General features: G+C 36.5%; 2 protein-coding genes across 2 annotated transcripts in view; one reads left to right on the forward strand and one right to left on the reverse strand.

Annotated features, from left to right (window-relative positions):
* Positions 1-24,968, forward strand: part of LOC101896881 (BAI1-associated protein 3) — a 72,181-nt gene that overhangs the window by 34,266 nt on the left and 12,947 nt on the right. The window contains exons 6-7 of the mRNA XM_059127464.1: positions 15,327-15,848; positions 15,919-16,392. Coding sequence (XP_058983447.1) covers positions 15,327-15,848; positions 15,919-16,392 — 996 coding nt within the window. The remainder of the gene's footprint in view (positions 1-15,326; positions 15,849-15,918; positions 16,393-24,968) is intronic.
* On the reverse strand, positions 5,669-6,514 carry LOC101895163 (uncharacterized). Its single transcript, XM_005190101.4, has 2 exons — positions 6,201-6,514; positions 5,669-6,131 (listed from the first exon to the last, which is right to left on the reverse strand). Exons 1-2 carry the CDS (start codon positions 6,424-6,426, stop codon positions 5,875-5,877), a joined length of 483 nt encoding a protein of 160 aa, XP_005190158.2. The 5' UTR covers positions 6,427-6,514; the 3' UTR covers positions 5,669-5,874.

A 24,968-nucleotide genomic window follows, 5' to 3' on the forward strand; every position in this document is an offset into this window, starting at 1 on the left:
CGAACTTCCTGCGAGATTTCGTGTCCTTTGGTTTCTATTTGTGACCTTTATAACGGCTGCAAATCAGGAACATTTTTAGTTGTTGGTCCATTTCAACCCAAACAAAATATATTGCGGACATCTTTGAAAACAATGGGCCTAGCCCCTCTGACCCTAACTCTACCCTTGTGAAAATTTTTGTGAGGTTCGCACGATAATTGTAATCTGTATATATTATCACCCCAACCTGTGTTGTAAGGTGAAAAAATATTACAAAATATACACTTCAATATTTTAAGTCAAATTGAAAAAATCGCATGCGATAAAAAATATGAAAAAATAAAAAAATGTCATAAAATAATCGAAATCTATATTATCATCATTAGATTTCATACTTTTATGCAAAGAGGGCATTCTGAATTGACAAAATTTGTCAAAATCGGTCCAGCCATTCTTGAGATATAAGCATTTTATATATGTATTGCATATATTTCGCTATATATATCCGATATTTTTAGTATCGGCATCTGCGTAACGGTCAGGATTGACCTGTTCGTTTTTTATGATTTTGCAGGGATTAAACATATTCGGGGTTTAACGAAAAATTTGACTTTTATTTAACACAAATTTTATGGCCTATTTCACCCACTAAATATTACCCGATGACCATCAAAATTGGAATGCTTCTGACTAAGCTCTAGAACCATGCCAATTTTCGCTTCGATTGGTCTATTTGACTTTTATTTAACACAAATTTTATGGCCTATTTCACCCACTAAATATTACCCGATGACCATCAAAATTGGAATGCTTCTGACTAAGCTCTAGAACCATGCCGATTTCCGCTTCGATTGGTCTAAAATTGCGACCTGTAGAGCAGCTGCAAAATCAGGAAATTTTTCAGTTTTTGGTCCATTTCAACCCCTAGATATTATGCGATCATCTCCAAAAGAAATAGGGTTCTATTCTGGCCCTATCCCGACCTCCATTCCTAATTTCATGAAGATCGGGCCCTAATTGCAACCTGTAGAGTGATTACAAACTAACATGGACAGACGGACATACATAGCTAGATCGACTCAGCTCGGCGAGATAGGAAGATCCATATATACTTTCCTATGTGGGAAACCAATATTTCGAGGTGTTACATAATTTTTGGCCCAATCAAACTTATAATACCCCCAACACATAGTGTTGTAGGGTATAATTAGGAAATATTTTCGTACTTTTCGGGAACATTGCTGTAAATATGTTGGTGTACAGTAGAAATGGAGATTTAATTTCTTTGATGAAATTTGATGAAGAACATTTTTGTCTTCGACACTATCCTTCTAAAATAATGCTGTGTTGGATATTTTTACACAAATTTTCCGATTAAGGGGTTTAAAGTCTTTCACATGCGTAATATGCACTCCACAAGAATAATATTTGGCACTGAGCATCAGATACTGCTCGAAAATACCTCTGTCAAATTTAATCGAGATTGGTTTAGATTAGGATAAAGCTCACATACATATCTTTATCCGATCTCAGGTTTATTGTGCACCAAATGGCTAATGTCAGAACAAATGAACTGAATTTTGACAATTACGACTGAATTCATCCTATAAACCATTACTTAAAATATGGAGTAAATCGGTTCAGATATAGCTACCATATCTATGTTTTATCCGATTTGGGGATTAAAGTCACTCACGAGCTTAATATGCATTCCACAAAAATCATCCTTGGTAGCAGATATTAGAAACTTCACAGCTGTATCTAAGTGTATAACATTTTATCAAGATCGCTTCAGATTTGGATATAGGTCCCACATGTATCTTCAACTAACTTTGGTTCAATTGTGCACCAAATAGCCAATATCAGTCCAAAAGTCCTGAATTTTGGTACATCCGACCGAATTCAGTGTAGAAGCAAATATATTGAATTTAGAGAAAATCGTTTCATATGTTTTATCCGATTTGGTTTTTAAGTCACTCAAATCCGTAATAAGCATTCGACAACAATGATATTTGGTACAATATATCTTATAAAGCTCGGAAATACCTTTGCCAAATTTGATCTAGATCGGATAAGATTAAGATATAGCTCCATTATATATCCTTAATCCGATTTCAGGTTTATTGTGCGAATAATGGGTTATATCAGCGGAAATGGACTGAATTTCGTGATGTACGTTTCCACTCGGCTCCGACATATTTTTAATATATTTTTTAATATAATCATTCTCGAAGCGATATCATGCACTCTATAGCAATGTTATTTGTATAAAATATTAAAATGTCTCCACCAAATTTATTGAAAATCGATTCAGAATTGAATATGCCTTGTATATCTTAGTTCTCTCTGAATCCAATCTAGGGGTGTAGGGTATCATGTAGTCGGCCCCGCCCGATTATTGACTTTTTCTTACAGGTTTTTATCTTCAATATTGGCGAAGACACAACATACATAAAATGCACAGATTCCGAGCAAGATTAATCCGAAAAATTCAAAAAGTGCAGAAGAGCAGGGGACTTGCCTCCTCTATTTTGGTTACTTTCAAAACGGCTACACACATGTCATCTTTTGTAGTTCTACTTTCATAACACACTTTGTTTTCCCCGAAATTATTGTTAAAAAATATATATAAGTTTTGGACCGATCTGGTGTTTAAGTCCATTATCTTCGCAATATGCACTCCAAAACAATGATATTTGGTCTCAGATATCTCATACAGCTCAGAAATATATCTGCCATATTATATTGAGATCGGTTTAGAGTTGGATATAGCAAATTTACTTCAAATTTTGGACAATAGCGGTCCACTCCATCAAGTACCTCCACAAAGGGTCAACATTTTAAATAGTTATAGCTCTTATAACATGTAATGTATGAGTCACATTGTCTTCAAGTTACACACATCACAATATTTTATTAACCTAAGGTCTGGTGTTAAGATAGAATATACCGGTCCACTCCTCCTGATACCTCCCCCACAAAGGATCATAATTTTGAATATCCATGAAGTTATAAAACGCGAAACTAATATTCGATATCTTCCAGACTTGGTGCATCTCAGTATTTCCCTCAACACAAGATCTGTTATAAAGATGGTAGAGATCGGACTATTTCTTCTGGTACACCCCCCAAAAAGAGTCAAAGTTTTGAATAACCAAAACGATTAGAAAACCTGAAATATGCATCCGCCTGTCTTGATATTTCACATATCCCATTATTTCCACTAACACAAGATCTACTGTGAAGATGGGATATATCGGCCCACTTCTTCTGGTACCTCCCCCACAAAGGATCAAAGTTGCGAATATCCATGAAGCCCATAAAACGAGAAATTATTATCCAACTCCATTCAGACTTGGCAAATCTTAAAATTTCTAAGATCTGTCATAAAGATGGTAGAGATCGGAACATTCCTCCTGGCACACCCCCCAAAAAGAGTCAAAGTTTTGAATAACCAAAACGATTAAAAAACCTGAAATACGCATCCGCCTATCTTGATATTTCACATATCCCATTATTTCTACTAATGCAAGGTCTACTGTGAAGATGGGATATATCGATCCACTTATTCTGGTACCTCCCCCAAAGCATCAAAGTTGTGAATATCCATGAAGCCCATAAAACGCGAAATCAATATCCGATTCCGTCCAGACTTGGCACATCTCAATATTGCCATCAACACAAGATATGTTATACAGATGGTAAAGATCGAACCATTACTTCGGGTATCTATTTGGTATTTGAAGTTCGAAATATATACTACAGCCTAAGTCAGAAAATTGTTTGTGCAGGTCCACGTCTTCATATAGCCCCCATATACCGGTACCTCCCGATATTCGGTATTTTGATGATTTTAGCGACATTATTCACCGGAATTGTTTCAAATTTGGTATTTTAAGTTCGAAATATATACCACAACCTAAGACAGAAAATTGTCTGTGCAGATCCACGTCTTCGTATAGCCCCGGTACCGTTATATACCTCCCTGTATTCGGTATTTTGATGATTTTAGCGACATTGTTCACCAGAATAGTTTCAAATTTGGTATTTAAAATGTATAATAGATACTACAGCCTATGACAGAAAATTGTCTATGCAGTTTCACGCCTTCGTATAGCACCCCATATAACGGTACCTCCCAATACTCGGTATTTTGATGATTTTAGCGTCATTCTTAACCGGAGTAGTTTTAAATTACGTATTTAGAGTTTGTAATGGGAACTACAGTCTGTGACAGAAAATTATCTATGCAGGTCCAGGTCTTCGTATAGGCCCCATATATCAGCACCTCCCCATATTCCGTATTTTGACGATTTTAGGTACAATACTCAAATATCGTATTTGAAGTTCGTAATGGATGCTACAGCTACATTAATCACCGTTTACTTCAAGTTGCATATGGTAATGGCTTACGACAAACAATTTTATTTTTTTTATGTTTTAAAATTTTCCAAATTCATTCAAAATGGTGGAGGGCATTCAAAGTTCGGCCCAGCCGAATTTACTCATTTTAAACTTGTTTTTTAAAAATTTCGCAATGTTTTCTCTTCAATTTAGCAAAATTTTAGCATTTTTATACCCTACACCACAAGGTGGTCAGGGTATTATGTCTTTGTGCATTTGTTTGTAACAGGCGAAAGGAAACGAGATAGACCCATAGTTCCTTTTGATGATCTGCATAGAATCACATTCTGAGTCGATTTATGCATGTCCGTCCGTCCGTCTGTCCGTCCGTCCGTCTGTCCGTCCGTCCGTCTGTCCATGTATTTTTGTAAACAAAGTACAGGTCGCATTTATTGCCCGATCCAGATGAAATTTTGCACAAATCATTTGTTCGGCCCAAGGACGAACCCTATTGAAATTGGAGATAATCGGTCAAAATTTAGATATAGCTCCCATATATATCTTCGTCCGATTTGTCTTTTGTTGTGCACCAAACGTGTAATATCAGTCCGAACAGTATGGAATTTCGCACGTACGATCAGATTGAACCTCAAAATAAGTATGCCAAATTTCATCGAAATCGGTTCAGATATAGCTATAGCTCCCATATATATTGTTCATCCGATTTGTTATTTTTGTCCTCCGCAGCCGTAATATGCACTCTGTAACAACAATATTTGGTGAAATTTATCAAATACAGCTCAGAAATACATTTGCTAAATTTCATCGAGATCGCTTCAGATTTGGATATAGCTCCCACATATAACTTCGTCCGATTTACATTGGATTGTGCACCAAATGTCTAATATTTGCCCAAATTGGATGAAATTTGGCACTTACAACCGAATTGAGTCTAGAAGCTAGTATGTCAAATTTAGTGAAGATCGGTTCAGATATAGCTATAGCTCCCATATATACTGTTCATCCGATTTGTCATATTTGTTACCCACAGCCGTAATATGCACTCCGTAACAACGATATTCAGGGAAATATATCTAATAGAGCTCAGAAATATCTTTGCCAAATTTTATCGAGATTGGTTCCGATTTGGATATAGCTCCCATATATATTTTTTATCCGATTTCAGATTAATTGTGCACCAAATGGGCAATACAAGTCCGAATTTAAAAGATACAAATGCTTCGTCATATTTAGTCCTTGAACTTTAAATTATAATTATAATCATAGCGTGTATGATTGAATTCTCCCATAAAAACTTTTAATTGTTATGCGCAGCTCAACTAAATTAGCAAAGTGGTGTAGGGTATCATAAAGTCGGCCCCGCCCGACTTTAAGACTTTCTTTACTGGTTCTTAAATAGTAATGTTATTTACGAAAAAATATTATTATAGGTCCAACTTTCGATATAGCCCATTTATAAGGATATGTCCTGATTTTAGATGTTGCTAGGATCTTGGCCAAAATTTGACTTTGGTTGGATAATGAATAATGTTATAGCAATTGATGGGTTTCAGGTTCACCGCTGTACATGTATACCAAAATACATCCAGCCATATTTATTTCGGAGCATTTCCCTTTGTCCTCTTGTGGATAGCAGCACTTTGGAATATCATATGTATGTGTTGTTGTGCCGTTTTTATTCCAAAGTATGGCACTATTAAGTCGAGTCGAGCACACAAATGTTTTCGCCAATCCATAATCAATGTAATCACTAATTTCCTCCACCTTATACCTGGCTTTTTGGGTTCCTAAGTGGAAAAATAAATTCAATCAATTTAATTCTGATATACGTAGATTTGTTTAAATTAGATATCTACTATCGTATGTTGTTCTCAGCACCATTATTAGAAATTGATTGTTATTTTGATTCATTCCGTTCAGCTCCAAACATTTATTCTTGGCAACTTCATGAAAATACTCCTGGTTTTGTACGACATAGTGGAAGCCAAACTTATCGGTTGCCACCAACCATGGACCAGAGTAATCACGACTCAGTGTCGTGTGTAAAAAGCAAATACCAAGAAAAACTAATAAAATATTCATTTTAATCGGAAGATGAAGAAGAACGCTTGAAAATGTTTTCTTTTGAATGTTTGGCGTTAGAAAGTTTGCCAGCGACTATAGAGAAGCGTTAGCGATACAGTTTTAACGAGAATGAAACCACCATTGTTCATAGCCATTAGTCAGCTATGGGTCTCACTAGTTATTTATAATGTTCACCACAAATATTTGGGGTTACAGCCAAACCAAGCCCTAGCAAAAACACGGATCCGATTCAAATTCGGAATCCGGAATCATTTTTCACCATGATGCTGCAAGGTGTTGCATATGCAATTTTTTTCAATATGCAACCAACATTTCTATAACCAACATTTCCATCGAATGTTATCTGATGGATTCAGGGTGCTTAAATCGAGCATATACATCGAGCAAGTAAAATAGTATCAGTTAGTTTTGCCGAAAGATGTATACCCCCAACCTTGTGTTATGATTATTCAAATTGTTGGCCCTCCATGGAATAGGTTCCGAAGCAGTAGACCAATATTGAGCAATTTGTATCGGACCTAAGACTGAAATAAACATTACAACGTAACAGATTTGGATTATATCGACTACTTCCTCCACTTTATGTGTGATATATGGAAATTTTTGGCAAATGTGGAAATATGCGTAAGGTAGGAGATATAACGGATCAAAATATTCCATTTTCATACTTCAGCTAAAAGAGATAAAAATATTGGAATGTGCAAAATTTGAAGGGAGATAGAACATTTATATCCAATGCGAAATCATAAATTTCGAGAAATCATATATTCATATCAGATTTCTGGTTCAGAGTAATATTTAGATATAACAAGTTGTAAAGAATCGCTAACTCCTTTAGCTGTAATGACAGAAAAAGTATTGAAAATTGTGACTCTTTGTGAGTGAGGTACCAAAAGAGGTTCGCCGATATATATCATCTTCACAACAGATCGATTTGTACCACAAAATCTTGAACCCTATGTGGGGAAGGGGGAAGAAATATTGCGATATACCAAATCTGAATGGCGTTTTATGAGCTTCGCGGACATTCAAAATGTTGTGGGGGTGGTGCCAGAAGGAGTGGACCATTATATCCCATCTTCACATCAGATCTAGTGTTAATAGAAAGAATGGGATGCGTGAAATATGAAGACAACCGAAAGCCCATTTTGGATTCTATAATCGTTTTGGAAATTCAGAAACTTTGACCCTTTATGAGGGAGGTACCTGAAAAAATAGTCCGATCCACCTGTATAACAAATCTCGTGTTGATGGAAATACTGAGAAGTACCAAGATTAATTGGAATAGGATGTTAATTTTGCTCTTTATGAGAGATATAATTATTCAAATTATTTAACCTTTGTGGAGAAGGTACTTGATGGAGTGGGCCGATATTGTCGATTTTCACAGCTGACCTAGCACTGATGAAAATATTACGATTTGCAAAGTTGGGGCCAAATCGGATTATCCTTCCTCTTTTATTATAATATTTTATTTGAAAATGTCGACCTTTTTTGGGGACGTACCAGAAGGAGTTGACCGATATTACCCATCTCTGAACTCGTTCTAGGTTTGATAATAATATTACGATGTAAATTATTTGCTGTGAAAATGTTAATGTATCAGAAGGAATGGACCGAACTCGATCTACGTTTGATAATTATTTTGCGATGTACAAAGCTGGGACCAAATCAGATACTCCTTTCGAGGGTTATCGCACCAGCCAGACAGACAGAGAGGCCGACAGATATCCCTAGATCGACTCCATATGTCTTGAAATGGATTTAGTCCAAAGATACCTAGAGTTAAACAAGTTAAAAAGCAGTAAGTTCGACCGGGCCGAATTTTAAATACCCTCTACCATTTGGAACGAATTTGGAAATTTTCAAAAAATTAAGTCCTTAAAAAAATCTGTTAAAATTTTAGAAATACCGAATATAGCCGTTATTTTGGGGTCTATACGACGTGGACCTACATAGGCCTTGTTTGTTATAAGCCATTACCATATTCAAATTCGAAACTTGAAATAAACGGTGAATAATGTAGCTAAAATCATCAAAATATCGTATATAGGGAGGTACCGTTATATCGGAGCTGTGCGAAGACCTGGACCAGCTTAGACAATTTTTAGTCACAGGCTGTAGGATCCATTACGAACTTTAAATACGACAACTTAAGCAATTTCGATAGGTTTTGTACCTAAAGTCGTCAAAATACCGAATATTGAGAGGTACTGATATATGGGGCCTATACGAAGACCTGGACCTGCATAGAAAATTTTCTGTCACAGGCTGAAGCATCCATTACGAACGTGAAATACGACATCTCAAAAAATTTCGGTGGGTATTGTACCTACCGAATATAGGGATGTACTGATATATGGGGCCTATACGAAGACCTGTACCTGCATAGACAATTTTCTGTCACTGACTGTAGTTTCCATTACGAACTCTAAATACGTAATTTGAAGCAATTCCGTTAAATGATAACGCTAAAATAATCAAAATACCGAATTTTGGGAGGTATCGTTATATGGGGGCTATACGAAGACGTGGACCTACACAGACAATTTTCTGTCATAGGCTGTAGTATCCATTACGAATCTCAAATACAAAATTTGAAACAATTCCGGTGAATAATGTCGCTAAAATCATCAAAATACCGAATATCGGGAGGTACTGTTATATGGGGGCTATATGAAAACGTGGACCTACATGGCCCATTTACGAACTTAACCTGCCTACTGGAAAACCCTACTTCTATCTCAATTCGTTCGAAAGATAGCGTGATTACAACAGATAGACAGACAGACGGACAAACAGACAGACCGACATGGCTAAATCGACTTAGATTTTTACGCTGATCAAGAATATATATACTTTGTTGGGTCTGACATGAGTATTTCGAGGAGTTACAAAGGGAATGACAAAGTTAATATACCCTCCATAGTATGGTGGAGGGTATAAAAACGTTATTTTGATGAGGCACGTTATGGAGTTTTTAAATGATATGTACCCTTTGTAGGCCCCTGAGGGTATAAAAATATTACCCGGATTTTTGCCACTAATTTTTCCGATGATACAACATACCTAAAATAAATGGATTCCAATGTATCCTAACTGAAATATTTTCAAAATTGTAAAAGTGGACAGAACTTTCTCTCTTCTATTTTCGTTTCCTCCCGATGTAAGGTTTCATAATGCCCATATAGATGTCCAATAATTTTTGCTTCAATGATCCACTCGCTTGAAATTATTTTTTGTGTACCACAGTATTATTGGTATTTTGAAGGTCCTAACAACTTTTTTAAATTCAATGTAGACCACGCCAAAAATTAATGCACTTTTTTTAAAAAAATATTCCAACCCAACTAAATTCGCAATACTTTAAATTTAGTTTGTTATTCTTGATGATTCAATCAGTTGATTACGTAAGTCTTGAGTATTCTCCCATTGGCTTGACTTCATATTACTCTCTATTAATGTGAGCAATTTTTTCAAAATGAAAATGACAGACTTGCAATATTTGCTGATCGCTAGCAATATAATGATTTTATCCCGCCGAGGGGTACGGTCATTTGGCTTTTTCATCTTTATACCCTACACCACATAGTGGTAAGGGTATTATGTATTTGTGCATTTGTTTGTAACATGGAGAAGGAAGCGAGATTGACCCATAGTTACTTTTGAGGATCTCCATAGAACCACTTTCTGAGTCGATTTATGCATGTCAGTCCGTCCGTCCGTCTGTCCATGTATTCTTGTGAACAAAATGCAGGTCGCATTTATTATCCGATTGAGATGAAATTTTCCAAACAACATTTGTATGGCCCAAGGACGAACCCTTTTGAAATTGGAGATAATCGGTCAAAATTTAGATATAGCTCCCCTGTATATCTTCGTCCGATTTGCCTTTTATTGTGCACCAAACGTGTAATATCAGCCCGAATAGTATAAAATTTTGCACATACAACCAAATTAGGCCTGAAAATATGTATGCCAAATTTGATCGAAATCGGTTCAGATATAGCTATAGCTCCCATATATTGTTCATCAGATCTGTTATTTTTGTCCTCCGCAGCCGTAATATACACTCTTTAACAAAAATTTTTGGGGAAATATATCAAATGCAGCTTAGAAATACCGTTGCTAAATTTTATCGAGATTGGTTCAAATTTGGATATAGCTCCCATATATTACTTTGTCCGATTTACCTTTTATTGTGCCCCAAACGTCTAATATTTGCCCAAATGGGATGGAATTTGGCACATACGACCGAATTGAGTCTAGAAGCTAGTATGCCAAATTTGGCGAAGATCGGTTCAGATATAGCTATAGCTCCCATATATATTGTTCATCCGATTTGTTATATTTGTTATCCACAGCCGTAATATGAACTCCGTAACAACGATATTCAGGGATATATATCAAATACAGCTCAGAAATATCTATGCCAAATTTTATCGAGATTGGTTCAGATTTGGATGTACCTCCCATATATATCTTTATCTGGTTTCAAATTAATTTTGCCATAATGAGCAATACAAGTCCGAAGATACAAATGATTCGGCATATTTAGTCCCTTGAACTTTAAATGATACTTATAATCATAGCGTGTATGATTGAATTCTCCCATAAAAACTTTTAATTGTTGATGTGAACTCAACTAAATTAGCAAAGTGGTGTAGGGTATCATAAAGTCGGTCCCGCCCGACATTAGGACTTTCTTTACTGGTTTTGATATGACAACTTTTGGAAAAAAGAAACTCTATAAGTTTTCCTTATTCACAAGTGAATGAGAATCACACTCATTGTAACCATGACCAAAACAAATATTGCTCTCTCTTATAGAAGGTTTTGTGAAGTTAATCTAAGAAGGAAATACCCCACACTGAAGCAACCCATTAATTACTAACATCACGCGAAAACGCGTCATTTTTACGTATATTTTTAAATACATCAATTCAGCCAGCTTTATTCATACGAACTAAAATGCATGCCGCATAATTATATTCCCGAAAGTACTCCACTTTGAATTTCTCCTGGGGGTGACAGCATCGCGGCAATGTTGTTTCCATTACATTATAATAGACAGATGTACCATTGCCATAGAGGAGTATGGCACCCTGGAGTGGTGCCGAGCACACAAAAGCCCGACCCGATTTATACAAACCGTTTTCGAATTTCTCATTTATTAGCTGCACATAATAATTGGGACTGGGACGAGCTGGGAGAGAGAGAAGAAAAATCGCCTTCTTACAAAAAAATTCGATCATTTATCAAAACTGATATTTACCATGATCCGATGTTAAAAGCATTATTTTAAATTCTACCGCATTTTCGCTGCCATTATTGAGTTCCGAACATTGCTCTGTGACATTCGAATACGACTGCTGTTCGCCGAGTACAAATACCAAGTGGGGGATGATGGTCTCGTTTTTTGCCACTAACCACTGACCTTCATATGGGTGGCTGAACTGTATTTGAGAAATGAAGCCGATAATAAATGCGAAGAATTTTAAGACACTCAGTGTATACATTTTTTTGTTATATTTTTTGTTGTTGTTTATTGTATGAGAATCCACAAGTGACTGTTGGAAAAAAATACGAATTTCAAAATAATGTTTAAGAAATCAAAAACCATAATAATTTTATGATTTTTAAAATCTTCTTTGAATGGGCTATTATATGTAATTTTCTGGTGCGGTTTTTTTAAAAGCCAATTCATGCATTTCTAGAATTCTTGAGGGGGAATTTAAAACACTTTGATCCGAAAAATAATGGGAAAAAATTTAAAAAGGTTCTCTAACGTAAAACTGACTGGTATTTAACATAATTCGATATACTCAACGTCTTTTTCAGGAATCTTTTTCTTCCAAGGGTCACACTTTTGTTTTACCGGTGACTGAACATATATTCGTTCTTTTCCGATTCACGCTAAGATTCCGATTAACGTTGAGTCGAATCTTGATCTATAACTCATTTTTAGCAGTGTTGTAACGTCCTTATCTCTGAAGGTCCATAGAATACTGCTAAGCTATCAATATGCAGCACAGTGTAGCCAAAAGGGTTTTTTATACCCTCCACCATAGTATGGAGGGTATATTAAGTTTGTCATTCCGTTTGTAACACCTCGAAATATACATTTTAGACCCCACAAATAATATATATTCTTGATCAACATAAAATTCTATATCGATTTAGTGATGTCCGTCCGTCTATTCGTCTGTGGAAATCACTCTAGCTTCCAAACGAATTGAAATAGATTGAAAAAAATTTACTCAAATGTATATTATATCTGCAGGACTTTTGTTATTGAAAATGGTGGTCATGTAGGTCCACGTTTTGGTATAGCCCCCATACAACGGTACCTCCCGATATTCGGTATTTTGATGATTTTAGCGACAATATTCACCGGAATTCTTATAAATTTGGTATTTAATGTTCGAAATGGATATTACAGCCTAAGACAGAAAATTGTCTGTGCAGGTCCACGTTTTCGTATAGGCCCCTTTTTAACGGTACCTCCAGATATTCGGTATTTTGAGGATTTTAGCGACACTATTCACCGGAATTGGTATTTGAAGTTCGGAATGGATATTACAGACTATGACAGACGATTGTCTCTGCAAGTCCACGTTTTCGTATAGCCCCCATATAACGGTACCTCCCGATATTCGGAATTTTGATGTTATAGCTAAATTATTCACCGATTTTTTTAGTTTTGCATTTGAATATTATAATGCTTATGACAAAATTTACCTATGTAGGTCCATGTCGTCGTATAGACCCAAATATAACAGCTACATTCTGTATTTGTAAATGTAAACAGAATTTTTGACGGATTTTATTGTTTTTGAGAAGTGCCAAATCTTTTCCAAATGGTGGAGGGTATTCAAAGTTCGACCCGGCCGAACTTACAGTTTTTTTTTTCTTGTTTTTATATAAATCCATGTTATCCTAACGGATAAAGATAGAGGTGGTGTAATTCGAAGGACATTTTCCAACAAAACCTTAGCAGCACTATATATGCAGGGTGCGATAAAGAAACTGTAACAAAGTCAAACGCCATCATTTTCATATTTTTATTAAAATTTTATTGAATGGAAGCAACAAATGTCGGAAACAGCATCAAATTTTAGAATAAGTTTAGTTTTGTTTGAATTGGTCAAATTTGACACGAATAATGGTCTTCGAACCGCTAATGAAACCGCCACAAGCTGCTCGAATGTTGCTCTGCCGTATTTTGACCCATTCCCGGCGAAGCGCTTGCTTGAGATGATCTACAGTTTAGTATTTTTTAGTGCCAACCTTGCTTTCCAAAATACTCCAGACACAATAGTCCAACGGATTGGTATCTGGAGATTTTGTTGGCAATTGTGCGCTGGAAATGATGCGAGTGCGATGGTGCTGAGTCTTGTTGGAATGTCCAAGGTCTGCGCCCAAAATCTTTGTGTGCAAAAGGCTTTAATACACCCTCCAAAATATTTTCGCGATAATATTCGGCATTTATTCTGATGCCAATGTCGATTAATACGAGCGGAGAGCGACCATCGGCTGTTATGGCCCACACCATCACCATGTCCGGCCATCAAGTTCTGGTGGCCAACCAAAAGTGCACATTTTCAGCTGACCTCTTTGGCAAGTAAACACGATCAGTTTGTTTGTTTACAAACTGCTGGACAACAAATGTTTTCTCATCGGATACGGAGAAAACTAAATTCGGCAGTTTACCACTTTCGGCCTAGCGAAGCAACTCTTTAGCTCTTTTGTGTATATTTTCTATCTGTTGCGGTATGAGTTTTTGCACTTTTTGGATTTTCAATGGCTTTACCTCGAGCTCATTTTTCAATATTTGCCGAATGACATATTGCGATATGTTCAGCTCAAGAGCCATTTTTTGGCCACTGCGACGCGGGTTTCCATTAAGTCGCATCTTTACTTTTCGAACCATTCCTGCTGATGTTGCTGTTTTCTTCCATTCACTTCCTTGACGTCGGGCTACGCTACCAGTATCACGGCAACGAGCAATGGTACGAGACACAAACCTTCACATTTAAATGCTGGAATGCTCTAACGATAGCCACCTGTGGTTTTCCAGCCAAATATAAAGAAATCACACTATCACGCTTGAATTCCATCACGAATAACTTTTTTTCTGGAAAATTCTCACCAAAATGCTTTTGTACACTTGTAAACAATATAATGGCCTGTCACTGGAATAATTTTAACAGCTGTCGGACGAGTGGCTTAGAATTGACATCAGTCTTAAGTTTGTTGCAGTTTTTTCATCTCACCCTGTACACACACATATCGCAGTATATATATCATATTTATTTAGGTTCGATAGGAAATGGATAATATTGACCCATTCCTTCTGATCCTACTACATAGAGGGTCAACAATTTGAAAGGAAGAATAAATTGATTGAATTAAATGATTAAAGATTGATACTACTGTATAACCGCAGTGTCTGTGGTGACTTCGATACCTTTTTGCATTACATTGCCACTTCATTTCTGACGTAGATTGGGGGATCAGCTACTTTTTTTTCATTCCTTTGCAGGTAAATCGCATTACAGCGTCTTTGTAGCAAAACTTGAATGCTCCCTTTCTCTCACCTCTCTGTTATGTGCAAACTGTCACGAAGTAATTTAAATTCGATCACAGGAAGAAAAAATCGGCCCACACATTCATAACCACCTACTCAACTGAGCCCATTACCATTTTGGCCAAGTCTTAAACACATTTAGGTTATTATATTTTATGAGCATTTTCGCCTCGTTTTTATTCACGTCTTGGGTATTTTCTTCTATCATTCCATGTTCTCAAAATAAAACCCCCAAAAACTTACAACAACAACAATAACAAATTCGACAACAATGCCATTTGCCCCCACGTTACAATGGACAACACAGCGACATCGATGACATGAACACAGACACATTCCACTTGGACATCTGGGACCACGACGACGAGAGCTGTGTTCTGGATGCTGTGTCACGTTTGAATGAGGTACGCGGTGTCCGGGGCTTGGGACGTTTCTTTAAACAGGTTTGCCAATCGGCACGTCAGGGTTCACAAGATGATTTCCTCGGCTGCGTTAATATACCCATTGCCGATATACCCAGCACCGGCATGGAGGGTTGGTTCAAATTGGAAGCACGTAGTCACCGCAGCACCGTACAAGGTCGCATACGTTTAAAATTATGGCTATCAACACGTGATGGCCAATCCGGTGATGGCTCACAAATGGACAGGGATCACTCCATGGACGTCCACAATCTGGAGGAGTTGCAGAGGGTGTTCATGCAGCACGAGGTGGCCACACATGAGCCCTCCTGGACGTGGAATGGTGAATTGCCGGGGCCGGCGTTGACCATACTGCATCAGTTGGCGGTGCAGGCCGATTTGGCGGAACTGCACTGTGCTGCAGCAAGGTGAGAAAGGATATTCTCAAATTCCTAATTTTTACCAATTTTTTAATTATTTGTTTTTTCCTTTTTTCAGATTTGTGGCTGCGGCCAAACTAAATCGCGGCACACCCCTGGATCCGAAATTCATGCACCGCCTGCTAACCGAAGTCGAAAAACAATGGAGCACCGCCAGCCAAGACCATTTGACCCGAGATTTTGAACAATGGCTGGCTGAGGCCATGAACGGATTTGTGGAACGATCCTTGCAACAAATACGCCAGCATCGCAAAGTTTTCCCCGCTCTCAATCCACCATCTCTGATAAGACTTGAATTTTTGCTACGCTGTTTAGGCCTGCTGGGCTCCATGCGGGCATTCCGGGCGGTGTGTCCCTTCAATAAAGGTGTTCGCGGCGAAGTTGTGAATGCCCTGCGTAAGGGTTCCGTGACATGGGGCCAAAATGTCCTTAAGGATGCACAAAGCCTGCCAAATCCTTTGGCACATTTTGTGACAACCATAACGGCGGACATACAAATTGGACAATCCTATTATCATTCGTTGTTTGACAAGTAAGTAGAGAAACTTTTCGCATTCGTGGTTAGGGGGATGGTAGGTTCTCCTCCACATGGATACCGAATGAAAATCAATAAAACTGAAACCAAAAAAAAAAAAAAAAACAAAAACGGGTGACAAATATTCTTTAATGTTGGCACGTGCATTACACAAAATGGGTTTTATGTGACACGAAAAGTGAACCAAAGAGAAACTACTGATGAAGGGGAGTAGGGGAAGGGGGGAAGTAATGCTAAGAAAAATTGTAAAACATTCATATAAGTTACATTCAATCCTTGGGAGTGCAATACAGGATGTTTCATTTTTATGTTCTATTTAAGAATTTTTTGTGCCAGGGAATACAAAAAGAATGATAATGGGGCTTAAAATTGCTTTTCGAGGATGTTTTATGGTCGCCGAGGAACTTCTTAGTTGACCCAAGTGTCGTTGGCATGAAATCTTAATGCAATTCAACTCCCATGTTTTACGATTGCACCTGCATTTTATATCGGCAAAAAGCTCAGAAACAGCTTGTTCCGGTAGAGAATGTAATGACATGACTTTAAAGTTTTCAGTCCAAATGATCGGACATTTGGAACATTCAACCGAATTCAGTCTAGTGTCTCATCAATTTTAGATCCTAGGTCTCATTGGACTAAATCCGTTTCATGATATTTGGAGTCGATCTAGCGTTGTTCGTTTGTCCGTCCGTCTGTCTGGCTGGAGCGCTCGATAAGTCCCGAAGGGCGTATACGATTTGGAACAAACTTGGAACATCGTAATATTATTCTTAAACTTAGATCGAGTTCGGAAATTGACAATATCGGTCCACTCCTTCCGGTACCTCACCCACAAAAGTTTAAAATGTTCACAGAATATAATTGTACCCTCAGCCATATGGCTAGAGAGAATATATATCATTTGATACGGCAAAAACTTGCCCCATCGAAAAAAAGGTTTTAGACCCACACACACATTTGTTCTCGTAATGTTATTATCAAACTTATACCGAGTTCGGAGATAGGCGATATCTCTCCACTCCTTCCACTCCTCCACCCACAAAATGTTAAAATTTTCAAAAAAAAATATTTCACTGCACAGAAATAAAAATGATAATCCGATTTTGCTTTAGCTATGCAAACTCTAGTATTTCCATCAGTACTACATCAGGTGCAAAAACGGACAATATCGGTTCACTCCATTAAGTACCGTGGTGCAGGTAAAATTTGGAATAATTACAACTCTTATAAAATGTGATGTAAGAGTCCAATTATCTTCAAATTACACACGTCATAATATTTTTACTAGTCCAAGGTCTGGTGTGACGATGGGATGTATCGGTCCACTCCTTCTGGTACCTTCCCCACAAAAATTTGAATATTCATGATGTTCATAAAACACGAAATTTACATTCCACTCCATTCAGACTTGGCACATCTCAATGTTTCTATCAACACAAGATCTGATATAAATATGGTAGAGATCGAACCATTCCTTCTGGTACCTCCCCTAATTATTATACTAGTTATACCCTCCACCTTGGAAAGGAGGGTATATTAACTTTGTCATTTCGTTTGTAACATCCTTAAATATTCGTCGTAGATCCCATAAAGTATATATATTCATAATCAGCATAAAATTCTAAGTCGATAAGCGAAACATTGTATGTATAGGTCCACGTTTTGGTATAGTCCCCATATAGCGGTGCCTCCCAATATTCGGTATTTTGATGATTTTTGACACATTTCGTTCTCGAATTTCTCTAAAAATTGGTAGTTGTAGATCATAATGGGTCCCAGTTTGTGTGGCGAGTCATTGTAATTATAGGTCCACGTTTTGGTATAGCCCCCATATAGCGGTACCCCCCGATATTCGGTAATTTGATGATTTTTGCAACATTTTTTCACGCATTTGTCTGAAAATTGGTATTTGTAGGTCATAATGGGTTCTAGCTCTGTTGGCGAAACATTGCATATGTTGGTCCACGATTTGATATAGCCCCCATATAACGGTACCTCCCGATATTCGGCATTTTAATGGTTTTTGCCAAATTTCTTCTAATGTTTCCTTTACCCTAAGGTGGAGGGTATTAAAAGTTTGGCCCGGCCGAACTTAATGTTTTTTTACTTGTTTTGAATAACAAAAATGACCATAAAAACCAAATTTTTTGTTAATAATCCAAGGTCTGGTGTGAAGATGGGAAATAATATCGGTCCACTCCTTCTGGTACCTCTCACAGTGGGTCAAAATTGTGAATGTCCATGAAGCTCATAATATGCGAAATTAACATCCGATTCCATTCAGACTTGGCGCATCCCAAAAATTCTATAAACATGTAATTCGCACATATTTCATTTTTTTTAAATTATCACATATTTCATATAAAGTGAAGAAAGTAGTCAATATAGTCCAAACCTGGCACGTCGCAATATCTATTTAGGACCGATACGAAACGGACAATATAAACATATTCCTTCGGAACCTACTCCATAGAGGTCAACAATTTGAGTAATCAAAACAGAAGTCAAAATATATTTCAATAATCGAATATAAAATTACATACGTCGGGAATACCCATTGATTTTGATCTTTGTGGAAGAGGTACTAGAAGGTGTGAGCGGGGCATATCCCATTTTCACTCCCTATCTTGTAATGGATAAAATATTGGGATGTGCGAAATTTAAAGAAAATCTGATGGATATTTCGTATTTTATGATCGTTTTTGATATTCGTAATATTGACCCCTTGTGGGGAAGGTATTCAAAGGAGTGATCTGATATATTCCATCTCCACATCAGATCTTATTTTAGTAGAAATCTTGGGCTGTGCGAAGTTTGAAAAGAATCGAATGCTTATATCGCATTTTATGCGTGTTTTGGTTACTCAAATGTTTGGCCCTTTGTGAGGGTGGTACTAGAAGGAGTGGTCCGATCTTGTCCATTCTCGCACCCCTTCTAGCGGTAATGCCAGTATCACTATTTTCAAAGTTTGAACAAAATCAGATTATCCGTTCCCATTTCCGAACTGTCTCTAAGTATGACAATAATATTACGATGTACTAAGTTTGGATCAAATCGGATACTCCCTTCGAGAGTTATTCTGCGCACCTGCCAGCCAGCCAGACATCGCAAGATCGACTCCAAATGACCTGCAACGGATTTGGTCCAAAGAGACCTAGAGTCTAAAACCGTTATTTCGATGAGGCACGTTTTGGCCATATCAAATGATATTTACCCTCTATAGCCACATGGCTAAGGGTACAAAAAAATTGCTCTTATAAAATGTGAAAAAGTCCTTTAGTTCCTATTGCGACGAAACAAATGCAAATGTTGTCTTACAGATTTCACCAAAGATATCTTTAAGAAAAATATCGACTGCTTTACAAAACTATTTTCGAGGAAATGCTTTTGTGTGACAAAATGGTATTTCCTACTTATTTCCATTGTCAAGTAATCTCCAAAACAGAAATTCCCAGAAATCTTCTTAAACGTTTTGCAGTGGAGCAAAGACACACTATTCAACAACCAAAAACCTCCCCACCACCTTCTCTCTCTCTCTCTCTCGTTCCACAACAACAATAAATAAGTCCTGTTTAAAAGTTATCATATTGTTTTGCCCCAAAGGTATTTAGACTTGAATCAATAAAGTTTTCATTGGTTTTCCTCTTCAACCCTGAGATATTTTGTAAATGGCTTAAAGGCCTTTACAAACTAAACTATCCACCAACTATCGCCATCACCCGAACGTGGTTTTGTTTGTTTGTCTTCGTCATCATTTCGTGGGGGGGGTGGTGAAATAAAAGTTTTGTGGATTACTTTTCAAATGTTTTACAAGAGTCCTTGTTGCGTGGGATGTTACAGGATAACCGAGGTTATTTTAGCAAAGAAAAAACACACACACACAAAGAACACTGCAAACCACACAAAACGTGAGAGCGAGAATGAAAGAGATTCTAACGAATTTCGTTTGTTGTTCTGAAGAGCTATGTGTGTGTGTGTGTGCATGTCTTTGTGTTTTAAATAAGGATGTAAAGTAATTTCCTTATTGCAATTTTACTACCACTCAAAATAGTGCTATTTACATTAGATTCCATGGAATTGTAGTAGTTCGGACGTTTTTTGGACATTTATAGTGCGATAGTATTGGAAAATGCGAGATATTCTCAAACGAACGGTATTTGTTTCCGCATTTCAATGAAACCCCCAATAAGGAAATATTTTTTTTTTATTAAAGGATAATAGGAAAGTTATGCATAATTTTGTTGGCATTTTTCCTGGTAGAGGATCTTACTGTTACAATTGTAAAGGAAGTCGTTTATTCCCGTGGCGGACAACTTAAAAAATGTATAATTGCCAACAACAGTAGCGTGCGAAAAATCGCAACCAATGTGGAAGATTTTCTGTGAGCTACAAAAGCGTTTCAATAATCCAAAAACGTAACTAAATTAGAGTAGTACCTGCATTAATGTGCAACACAAACAATAATAACAGAAAAAATCCAGCAGATTATAAAAATAGATCCAAAAAAGAAGTCATGCGTTTTGAAAATTTACATTGCAAATTAACCTAAATAGAGGGACAAAATTGCCACTTCTTCCCCACTTTTGGAAGATTTTGGATTAAGATTCCTCGGAATCCGTGCATTTTAGGTATATAATATCTTCAGCAATATTGCAGATAAAAACAGTAAAGAAAGTCTTAAAGTCGGGCGGGGCCGATTTTATGATACCCTACACCACTTTTTAATTTAGCAGAGCTCCGCATAACAATTAAAACTTTTTATGGGAGAATTCAATCATACATGCTATGATTATAATTATAATTATAATTATAATTTAAAGTTCAAAGGACTAAATATGCCGAAGCATTTGTATCTTTTAATTCCGGACTTGTATTGCCCATTTGGCGCACAATTAATTTGAAATCAGATAAAGATATATATGGGAGCTATAACCAAATCGGAACCGATCTCGATAAAATTTGGCAAAGACATTTCTGAGCTGTATTTGATATATTTCCCTGAATATCGTTGTTACGGAGTGCATATTACGGCTGTGGGTAACAAATATAACAAATCGGATGAACAGTATATATGGGAGCTATAGCTATATCTGAACCGATCTTCACCAAATTTGACATACTAGCTTCTAGACTCAATTCAGTCGGAAGTGCCAAATTCCATCCCATTTGGACAAATATTAGACGTTTGATGCACAATAAAAGGTAAATCGGACGAAGTTATGTATGGGAGCTATATCCAAATCTGAACCGATCTCGATAAAATTTAGAAAATGTATTTCTGAGCTATATTTGATATATTTCTCCAAATATTGTTGTTACAGAGTGCATATTACAGCTGCGGAGGGCAAAAATAACAAATCGGATAAGCAATATATATTGGAGCTATAGCTATATCTAAACCGATTTCGAACAAATTTGGCATACTTATTTTCAGGCCTAATTTGGTTGTAAAATTGCAAAATTCCACACTATTCGGGCTGATATTAAACGTTTGGTGCACAATAAAAGGCAAATCGGACGAATATATATATTGGAGCTATATCTAAATTTTTACCGATTATCTCCAATTTCAATAGGGTTCGTTCTTGGGCCAAACAAATGATTTGTGCCAAATTTCATCTGGATAGGGCAATAAATGCGAACTGTACTTTGTTTCCAAAAATACATAGACAGACGGACATGCATAAATCGACTCAGAATGTGATTGTATGTAGATCATCAGAAGGAGCTATAGGTCTATCTCGTTACCTTTAGCCTGTTACAAACAAATGCACAAAGACATAATACCCTGATCTCCTTGTGGTGTAGGATATAAATGTGTGCCAACGAAGCGAGATTTTTTGTTCTTTTTTATACCCTCCACCATATTATGGAGGGTACATTAAATTCGCCATTCCATTTCTAACTGCTCGAAATACTCAATTCAGATCCAACAAACTGTATATATTCTTTATCAGTGTAAAATTATAAGTCGATTTAGCGACGTCCGTCTGTCTGTTCTAATCACCCTATCTTTCGAACGAATTCAGGCAGAAGGCTAAATTGTTGAACACAATTGTACTCTGCTAGTAGGCAGGCTAGGTTCGTATATGGGTCTTGTCGGTCCACGTTTTCGTATAGCATCTTATAACGGTACCTCTCAATATTCAGTATTTTGATGATTTTAGCGACATTATGGACTGGAATTGTTTCAAATTTCGTATTGGAAGATGTTAATGGATACTACATCCAATGACAAAAGTTATGTATGCAGGTCCACGTCTTTCTTTAACTCCCATATAACAGTTCCTCCTAATATGCGGTATTTTGATGATTTAAGAAATACATTATTCGCACATTATTCGAGTTATCAAAAATGAGTACCATTTCGTACTTTTCGATAACTATAGTACGTATTTTTAAAACCACCTTTCTATATCAATAGCTCACATGAACAGCGACCCTAATACCAAATCTCAGATTTCAAGCACTATCTGTTCACCCAATAGTAAATTGTAGCAACTCTAGTACTATTTAGTACTTTTCGTGCACTTGCAGTACACATTTTCAAAACCACCACCATATCTCAATTCTAGGTACCAACAGAGACCTCAATATCAAATTTGAGGGTTCCAGCTCATCACCCAATACCAAATTGAGTACCATTCAGTACTTTTCGTACAATAATAGTGCACATTTCAGAAACAAGCTCCATATTTCAATTCCAGATACCAACAGACATCTCAATATCAAATACAAAATCTCAAAAAACAGATACCATCAGTAATCTAAACACCAAATTTCTGAATTTTATTTCTATCCCTTCACCCAATCCAAATTTTTAGTACCATTCAGAACTTTTGGTACAATTGCAGTACACATTTCGGTAACCACCTCCATATATCGAGGCTAAACAAGAACAGCGACCCTAATACCAACTTTCATATTTCAAGCACTATCTGATCAACTCATAAACAAATTGTACTAAATATAGTAACATTAGTACTTTATGTAGTACATATTTCCCAAACCACCTCTTTATCACAATCCTACCACGAACAGGAAGCTCAATACAAAATTTCAGCTTATGAACTCACCCTAAACCAAACTACTCCAGATTTAGTACCATTTAGTACAGTTTGAACAATTAGTACACCTATCCAAAACCACCACGCATCAAACTTACTTTCAAACCTTGATTTTTAGCTCTATCCGTTCACATAACACCAAATGGTATTATTTCAAAAATTCAGTAACATTTTAGAACAATTCCCAAATTTAATGGTCGAATTTCCAATAATTCTTTTGTGCATATATCCTGCACTCCATCAGTGACTCTCATTCCAAATTGTAGAACTCCAGCTCCAACGGTTCATCACAACTCCAATTTGTATAAAAGTTTAGAACCATTTAGTACACGTAAATACGAATTTCCAAAACTACCTATATATCCCACTCCTACACTCCGACAGGAATCTCAATCGCAAATCTTAGGATTCCACCCCTGTTGGTTCGACAAAATACAAATTATACTTTATTTAGTACATTTTAGTACGAATTTCAAAAACTACCTTCATATACCAATCCTACACTCCGACAGCAGTCTTATTTATAATTTTAAGGATACCAGCTCTATTGGTTCACCCAAATCCAAATCGTACCAAATTCAATACCATTTAGTAGAATTGAGCACAAATTTACATCATACAGTCCTATAGAAATCTTATTTTCAAATTTCAGGATTCCAACTCTACTGGTTCTCCCAAAATTTAAATTGTACCAAATTTAGTACAATTTAGTATATAAAAATACGAATTTCCAAAACTGCCTACATTCCTCAGTCGTTGAATGCAAAAGTTATCTTATTTCTAAATTAAAGAATTCCAGATCTATCGGTTCACCCAAATCGAAATTGTACCAAATTTAGTACACATAAGTACAAATTTTCATAACTACCTACATTACACAGTCCAATAGAAATCCCATTTCCAAATTTTAGGATTTTAAATATATCGGTTCTAACAAAACTTAAATTGTACTAAATTTAGTACCATTTAGTACACATAAGTACGAATTTCCCAATCCTACAATGTTGTAGTCATTTTATTTCTAAATTTCAGAATATCCGATGTGTTCGGTCAAAACTGTACCAAATTTAGTACCATTTTGTACACTTAAGTACAAATTTTCATAACTACCTACATCATATAGTTGAATAGGAATCGTTGTTCCAAATTTCAGGATTCCAATTTGTCCTCCCAAAATTAAATTGTTCCCAATTCAGTACCATTTAGTACTTTTCGTGTACATAAGTAGAAATTTCGAAAACTTCCTCCATATCCCAATCCTACGCTCCAACAGTAATGCTAATTTCAAAATTCAAGCTCCATCCATTCTCCACATTAAAATTGTACTATATTTAGTACCTTTTAGTACTTTTGTATACATGAGTACACATTTAAAAAACTACCTTTTTACAACTCTACCTACTCCTCAACCTTGATTCCCATTCCAAATTTCAGGTTTGTAGCTTTAACCGTTCACATGATATGAAATGGTAGCAAATGTAGTACATTTTAGTACTTTCCGTAATC

This window comes from Musca domestica, unplaced genomic scaffold (assembly GCF_030504385.1).
Source record: "Musca domestica strain aabys unplaced genomic scaffold, Musca_domestica.polishedcontigs.V.1.1 45, whole genome shotgun sequence".
Taxonomy (NCBI): Eukaryota; Metazoa; Arthropoda; class Insecta; order Diptera; family Muscidae; genus Musca; species Musca domestica.

Bases quoted from the DNA above. Each gene is read 5' to 3' on its own strand.
- LOC101895163 (XM_005190101.4), bottom strand. From the start codon at position 6,426: ATGAATATTTTATTAGTTTTTCTTGGTATTTGCTTTTTACACACGACA. The intron at 6,132-6,200 runs GTAGATATCTAA...TTTTCCACTTAG, and splicing joins GCTGAGAACAACATACGATA to GAACCCAAAAAGCCAGGTAT.